We start from the raw sequence: 7,376 nt of genomic DNA, 5'->3' as shown, positions 1-7,376 counted from the left end.
ATCATGATGCGCCGTCATTTCGGGCCTGCCGGGGGTCTCTGCCGGCCTGCCGGGGGGCTGTGCCGGCCTGCCGGGGGGCTGTGTGGACTGCCCGGGGTCTGTACCGGCCTGCCGGGGGGCTGTGCCGGCCTGCCGGTGGTCTGTGCACCCTGTGGGGGTCTGTACCGGCCTGCCGGGGGGCTGTGCCGGCCTGCCGGTGGTCTGTGCACCCTGTGGGGGTCTGTACCGGCCTGCCGGGGGGCTGTGCCGGCCTGCCGGGGGGCTGTGCTGATGTCCGGGGGTCTGTGCAAGCATCGTCCGATGGGACTATAAGTCCCATCTGGCGATGCCTGCTACCATGACAGTGATTGACACATTAGCCAATGATGGGACAGTAGTAGTCCCATCATCCGGCTAATGTGTTGAATGTTAAAAAAAAAAAAAAAAACTACATACATACTACATGCATGCTACATACATATTACATGCTACATACATACTACATACATACCACATATATACTACATACATACTACATACATACTACATATATACTACATGCATGCTACATACATACTACATGCTACATACATACTACATACATACTACATGCATGCTACATACATACTACATATATACTACATACATACTACATATATACTACATGCATGCTACATACATACTACATGCTAAATACATACTACATATATACTACATGCATGCTACATACATACATACTACATACATACTACATACATACTACATGCATGCTACATACATACTACATGCTACATACATACTACATATATACTACATGCATGCTACATACATACTACATACATACTACATGCATGCTACATGCATGCTACATACATACTACATGCTACATACATACTACATATATACTACATGCATGCTACATACATACTACATATATACTACATGCATGCTACATACATACTGCATGCTACATGCATGCTACATACATACTACATTCAAACTACATGCTACATACATACCACATATATACTACATACATACTACATACAATACATTCATACAATACATACATAGACATACAGTACATATAACATAGAGTAACATACTTACCAATACTTGTCACATTGTTCCCCGAAGCCATTGTCTTTTATGGAATAAATATTAACATAACAAACCACAAAAATACTCACCCACGATCCGAAGCAGTCCACGAGTGTGTCCCACGACGATCTTGGGTAGAGAACTGCAGCATCAGCTGTTGCTGCCGTTCTCTACGGGCTGCAGGAATCCAATGACGGAAGGTAGGTATCCTTCCGCACTGTATTCCTCCGCCACTTAAAAAAAAAAAAAGTCCCTAGTCTCACTTTATGCCATTGCTGCGTGGGAATTTCCCATGTAGTATGTATGTAGTATATATGTAGTATGTATGTAGCATGTAGTATGTATGTAGCATGTAGTATGTATGTAGCATGCATGTAGTATGTATGTAGTATGTATGTAGTATATATGTAGTATGTATGTAGCATGCATGTAGTATGTATGTAGCATGCATGTAGTATGTATGTAGCATATATGTAGTATGTATGTAGTATATATGTAGTATGCATGTTGCATGCATGTAGTATATATGTAGTATGCATGTTGCATGCATGTAGTATGTATGTAGTATGTATGTAGCATGTATGTAGTATGTAGTATGAATGTAGCATGTATGTAGTATGCATGTTGTATGTATGTAGCATGTAATTTTTTTTTTTTACATTCAACACATTAGCCGGATGATGGGACTACTACTGTCCCATCATTGGCTAATGTGTCAATCACTGTCATGGTAGCAGGCATCGCCCGATGGGACTTGTAGTCCCATCGGACGATGCCTGCACAGACCCCCGAAGCCTGCACAGCCCCCCGGCAGGCCAGCACAGCCCCCCTGGCAGGCCGGCACAGCCCCCCGGCAGGCCGGCACAGACCACCGGAGCCTGCACAGATCCCCGGGCAGTCGGCACAGCCCCCCGAAAGGCCCGTACAGACCCCAGAGAGGCTGTACAAGGGAAAAACAGGATTTTTCTTATTCCGATACCGGAAGTCCCATAGACTTGAATGGGACTTCCGGTATCGGAATCGGCGATACCGATACTTTTTTTTTAAGATCGGCCGATCCATTCCGATCCGATACTTTGAAGTATCGGACGGTATCGCTCAACTCTAGAAGGCACCCTTCTAATATCAGGGACCTGGAGCAGTTTGCCAAAGAAGAATGGTCTAAAATTCCAGCAGAGCATTGTAAGAAACTCATTGATGGTTACCGGAAGCGGTTGATCGCAGTTATTTTGGCTAATGGTTGTGCAACCAAGTATTAATGATATGTTATTTCCAGCACTTTTGTACTGTCTTTATTTTGTATTTGAGTGAGGGCTACATACACTGTTAAGTGTATTAGGACGATATGATGAGGATGATCTCTTGGTTAATCATATGCCATATATACAGCATATTTTTTGTCTTATTTTTGTAAGCAGCGTTGCGCATGCGGTTGAGTTTGGCACTGGGATCTCTGCATCTGAGCGATGTCTGTTACCACCTCTTGTGCGCAACTCTGGTCCGGGACTTTGGCCCCGCCCCCATGCTCCCGTGTGATGAGGTATAGATGCCAGGATGACTGCAGGACCTGGCTCTTGCTCTGTGCATGCGCCTATTTAAGCCGCTTTCATTGGTCCATGGACGCATGTGACCAGGTCACCTGACTGACCACCAATGGTATTTGAAGGTCCTTGTGGCGCTTCTCTAATACATCCCCTTGAGAAAGCCACTTGACGAAATGCGCGTCGGGGTCTCTCTCGGATCCACTTTGGTGTCTCATGCCTGGTTTTTATGGGATTTACTCAATTTATTTAGTTTGGCACTGGGATCTCTGCATCTGAGCGATGTCTGTTACCACCTCTTGTGCGCAACTCTGGTCCGGGACTTTGGCCCCGCCCCCATGCTCCCGTGTCATCTGCACCTCAAAAACATTTCTAGAATTCGACCTTTTCTTACTTTTGACTCTGCAAAAACTCTTACTGTTTCTCTTATTCATTCTCGTCTCGACTATTGTAACTCTCTTCTAATCGGTCTCCCTCTTACAAAACCCTCCCCTCTTCAATCTGTCTTGAATGCTGCAGCCAGGATCATATTCCTCACCAATCGTTACACCGATGCCTCTACCTTGTGCCAGTCATTACACTGGCTACCCATCCACTCCAGAATTCAGTATAAACTTATTACCCTCACCACAAAGCCCTCCATGGCTCAGCACCACCCTACATCTCCTCCCTTGTTTCAGTATACCACCCTACCCGCGCCCTCCGTTCTGCTGATGACCTGAGGTTAGTATCCTCAATAGTCAGAACCTCCCACTCCCGTCTCCAAGACTTTACACGTGCCGCGCCAATTCTTTGGAATGCACTTCCCAGGTCAATACGATTAGTCCCCAATCCCCACAATTTTAAGCGTGTCCTGAAAACGCATTTATTCAGACTGGCCTATCGCCTCAACACATTAACCTAACCTATCCCTGTGTGGCAGAGCCAAAAATTTTACCATAACCAGGTTCCCAGCATCATGTTCCCACATGCTTTATGCATCCATTAGCCCTCTGTGTCTGTACTGTTACACACTTAACATTATGGCTGGTCCATACAATCAGGGCAACTGTTACCACCCACCTTTCGTGTCTCCCTCTTTCCTCATAGACTGTAAGCTTGCGAGCAGGGCCCTCACTCCTCTTGGTATTTGTTATAATCTACTGTATGTGATTATTGTTATGCTGTAATGTCTATTGTCTGTACAAATCCCCTCTGAAATGTAAAGTGCTGCGGAATATGTCGGCGCTATAAAAATAAAATTTATTATTATTATTATTAATTTATTGTGGGCGACTCTTGCCGGGATTATTATACACTGCAGGCATGGCACACTAATCCTTTGGGGTTCTTACCTGGCACCCAGTGTCTGCTATAGCATATAGGTCTTATCGCCCCCAATATTGATTTTCACCCTGTTATCTTTCAGGGACACTAGCACCTTACTTACATTTGGGGGCTTTATATGCCTAATTACCAGTATTTTTGTGTTGACATTGAGCCCCGGGACATTTTCCCTCATTATTTTTTCCTCCTTCTGTGTATCCTATACTGTGCATTTCTGTATTATAACCTTACTATTTTGAAACTATGATATTGATATGACATTAATAAATTTTGCTATTTTATATGTTCCTTTGTCCTCCTATTTTCATGCTAGTGTGAAACTAGCCTAAGTCTAGAAAATATGAGTGAATCATTTCCAGTGCTGAAAATCCCGCTGTAAAAGTATATGCTAATGATGATGCAAGTGCACTGGGGAGGGGCAATGCTGCCTGAGCAGGCCAGCCTTTTCCATTACTCTTCTACATGGTTGACAGCTCTGCCTCCACTGGACAAAAGCAGAAAGCAAAAAAATGCAGAACTGTCAATGAAGTAGAGGAGAGAAATGTAGACCCCTGATGCCTCATCCTGCACCTCCCCGTGCCCAGGAAACGTTCAGAACAAGATTTCTCAGCACTTTGTGGCCTCATTCAGTCGTCTGTTTTTCACCTTCATGTTCTGCCTTCATTTTTCCACCAGAGAGCACATAACTATTATATTGTTTTGCCAACCAGGTGTTTGTTTTTTTTATCACCATCATGGATGAAAATCAAGCATACAAGTCTGTAACAATCACCGACGGCACTCAGGCGGCATCACGATCTGTGTCCTGTCTGATTAACTCTGCAATGTGCAGGAGAAGTTTGTAATGTATTTATTAATCCATAAGTGGAAATCACCGACGAAACTGATGGTAAAAACTGAATAAACCCTGAGGAAAGTGGGAAACAAAAGGCGTAAAGTTGCTGATACAATGTTGCTCAGCTTTACAGGGATGCTTTTTTCAGCTGAAACCATGTGCACTGTGATTTCCTACATGGTCTGAAAACTTTATGCTGCTTTCATGTCACATTAGACTTGCTTGTCGACCTGGGCCAAAGTCTCGGGTGCCAAAGTCCAGAGCCAAGTTCAATTTTTTACAAATGTAGAGAAGAAATCTGCCAAGATTCTGTTCTTGTTTTGTGTCTCATTTTCAGATGACTCTTAGTTTCTAGGAGGAAGTATGTGGTATGCCTCTTCCACCACCAGCTGATGTGTCTTACACCACATGCTCCCCTTGCCTGGCACTTTCTACCTGTAGTGTGAACATAGAAATGGATATTTTGAGTCCATAAATATACAGAATGTATTCAGACCAGAGCAGCATTGCTGGTCATACATTTACAGACAGACAATGCTTATAGTGACACAATCTTGATAACTGTTTACTCCCATTGTCTGAAGGTTTTTGCCTCACAAATAGTTCTATGTTTGTTATTGTAAAACATGGAGGTTTATTTAAACTCTGTCTGACTCAGCAATCCCGACAACGATATCAGCGTGTCAGGGTCGCTGGTGAGTCGCTACATGATCGCTGGTGAGCTGTCAAACAGACAGCTTCACCAGTGATCAGCACAGCGACGCCGAGCGCGCGGCGTCGCTGTGTTCATTAGTTACCAGCGCACTGATGCAGGGAGCTGGTATCTAACGTACACATCGGTTTTCTAAGGGACGCACGGCTGGTCTCCCGCCTGCCACACGCAGCGATGCGCGCTGGCCAGTGGGAAACCAGCGACAAAAGAAATGTCCTGGGCTTTCCGACAGCGATCAGCGATACCGGCAGGGGGGCCGGTCGCTGATCACTGTCACACACCGCGATCTCGCTGGTGAGATCGCTGTTGTGTCACAAAACTTGTGACTCAGCAGTGATCTCGCTAGCGAGATCGCTATGTGTGACGGGGCCCTTATGTAATCCTTGGGATCTTTTGAATTGTGTGTTTATTGCCCATTGTCTGATGCCTGCCTTGTATCCCTGATTCATCTTATCCCAAAGGCTGGACACTGGCGAGAAAGGGTGAACCTGACTTACCAGATAGTGCAAATCCTTATATTAGGCCAGAGAAACATGACTAAGACTGAAGCAGAAAGTTGGGTACCTGTACTTATATGTGTACAGTGTTGTGATACCTGCATAAGTGGGGATGATCATGCAGTGTTGTGAAATTTCCAGGAGTTCTCTGTCTTGGTGGTTGCTTCTCTGATATTCCAGACAGATGATGTTTAAATAGCTCCTTGGTAATGATGTGAGTATATGTATTTAATCTTTATATGTACTTAACCTTTGTATGTTAAAATATACAAAAGTGTACGCAATCATACTATTCCTTCAATTTTGTACTTTGAAATAAAATGGCGTAATATCACAAGTAGTAGCCTTCTTTAAAGCTGTATCCGAGCCTTAGTGTTAAAAACTTGGCAATACACTACCCCACAAAAAATACATTAGCATTTTTCAGCTTCTTTTTCACAGATCCGGAGAAGCTCTGTGGAGCAGGACTCTGTCATTAACTTCTGGCCAATTTTCACACAGAAATCTGAGTTTTCTTCCTGAATAGTTCTAAGAAAAGAAAACATTTCAAAAGAATAATAAAATGTTCATAACATGTAAAAACTATAAAATGTGTGCATGAAAATTATCAGCTTATCACTGAGCGGAGCTCCCTCTATACATGACAAGATCCTGTCTGCAGCCATCACTATGCTTAGTCGCTATGCTGTGTTATACCTATTTGATGACTATTTACCTTCCCTCGATAGTAAAACTAGTTTAGATATCCTGAGCTAATGTCATTGTTTTGGTAATGATCAGTTTGAAGAAGAATTAATTCTATTTTGAATGAATATGGTTATAGACATGCCCCCACTATATCGTATTTACAGAGTTTATACAGTTCTCAACTGGATACCTGTAGTTGGTTTGAATGCACAATTGATTGTGATATTCACAAATTGGTGTGACATTGGACCCCATCGCGGTTCCCCTCCACTGTGGATGAAACTCCTTGCAGAACAAAAAACAAAAAAATATTGGAGCACAATCTCCAGCAAGGACAAAATAAATGCTCTTTGTTGTCCACAATGGTTGATTGTAGCAGCATTGGACTTAGATTAGATGCACACTAGAAGGAGCTTTTAAAGTTTGTCAGGACATATCAGCAGTCTCTATGGACAATAGTAGTAACTTATCTCAGTACTGAGAATAAGCTGGGCTGTATCTTGGTATAGATGATTGTGGTTGTGTGTTTACAGGTCCTATATTCTAACATCTGCATACCATAAGTATTATTGCAGCTATTATTGGGTTCCCCCTAATTTTAATAGCCAGCAACTGTTAAGCAGACATCTGCAAGCTGATATTAATAGACTGGGAAGGGGCCAAGATTATTTTCCCCTCTCAAACAACACCAGCCCTCC

The 7,376-nt window shown here is 43.4% G+C and overlaps 1 protein-coding gene across 3 annotated transcripts in view; it reads right to left on the bottom strand.

Moving 5' to 3' along the window:
- Positions 1–4,781: 4,781 nt before the first annotated feature.
- Positions 4,782–7,376, bottom strand: part of LOC141075448 (C-type lectin domain family 2 member L-like) — a 38,034-nt gene continuing 35,439 nt past the window's right edge. For 2 of the 3 annotated variants that reach the window (XR_012227279.1, XM_073562507.1), the window contains 2 exons: positions 6,390–6,519; positions 4,782–5,217 (listed from right to left, as the gene is read on the bottom strand). Coding sequence is in view for 2 of the 3 variants with exons in the window: in XM_073562507.1 (XP_073418608.1) it covers positions 6,405–6,519 (115 nt within the window). In the remaining variant the exon portion in view is untranslated. Of the gene's footprint in view, positions 6,520–7,376 lie in introns of all 3 variants that reach the window. The other variant, XM_073562508.1, reaches the window with a different exon arrangement.

The sequence above is a fragment of the Dendrobates tinctorius genome, unplaced genomic scaffold (assembly GCF_039654945.1).
Source record: "Dendrobates tinctorius isolate UK_male_01 unplaced genomic scaffold, ASM3965494v1 ptg000353l, whole genome shotgun sequence".
Taxonomy (NCBI): domain Eukaryota; kingdom Metazoa; phylum Chordata; class Amphibia; order Anura; family Dendrobatidae; genus Dendrobates; species Dendrobates tinctorius.
The sequence above is the reverse complement of the archived record's forward strand: the minus strand, read 5'-3'. Positions and strand labels throughout refer to the sequence as shown.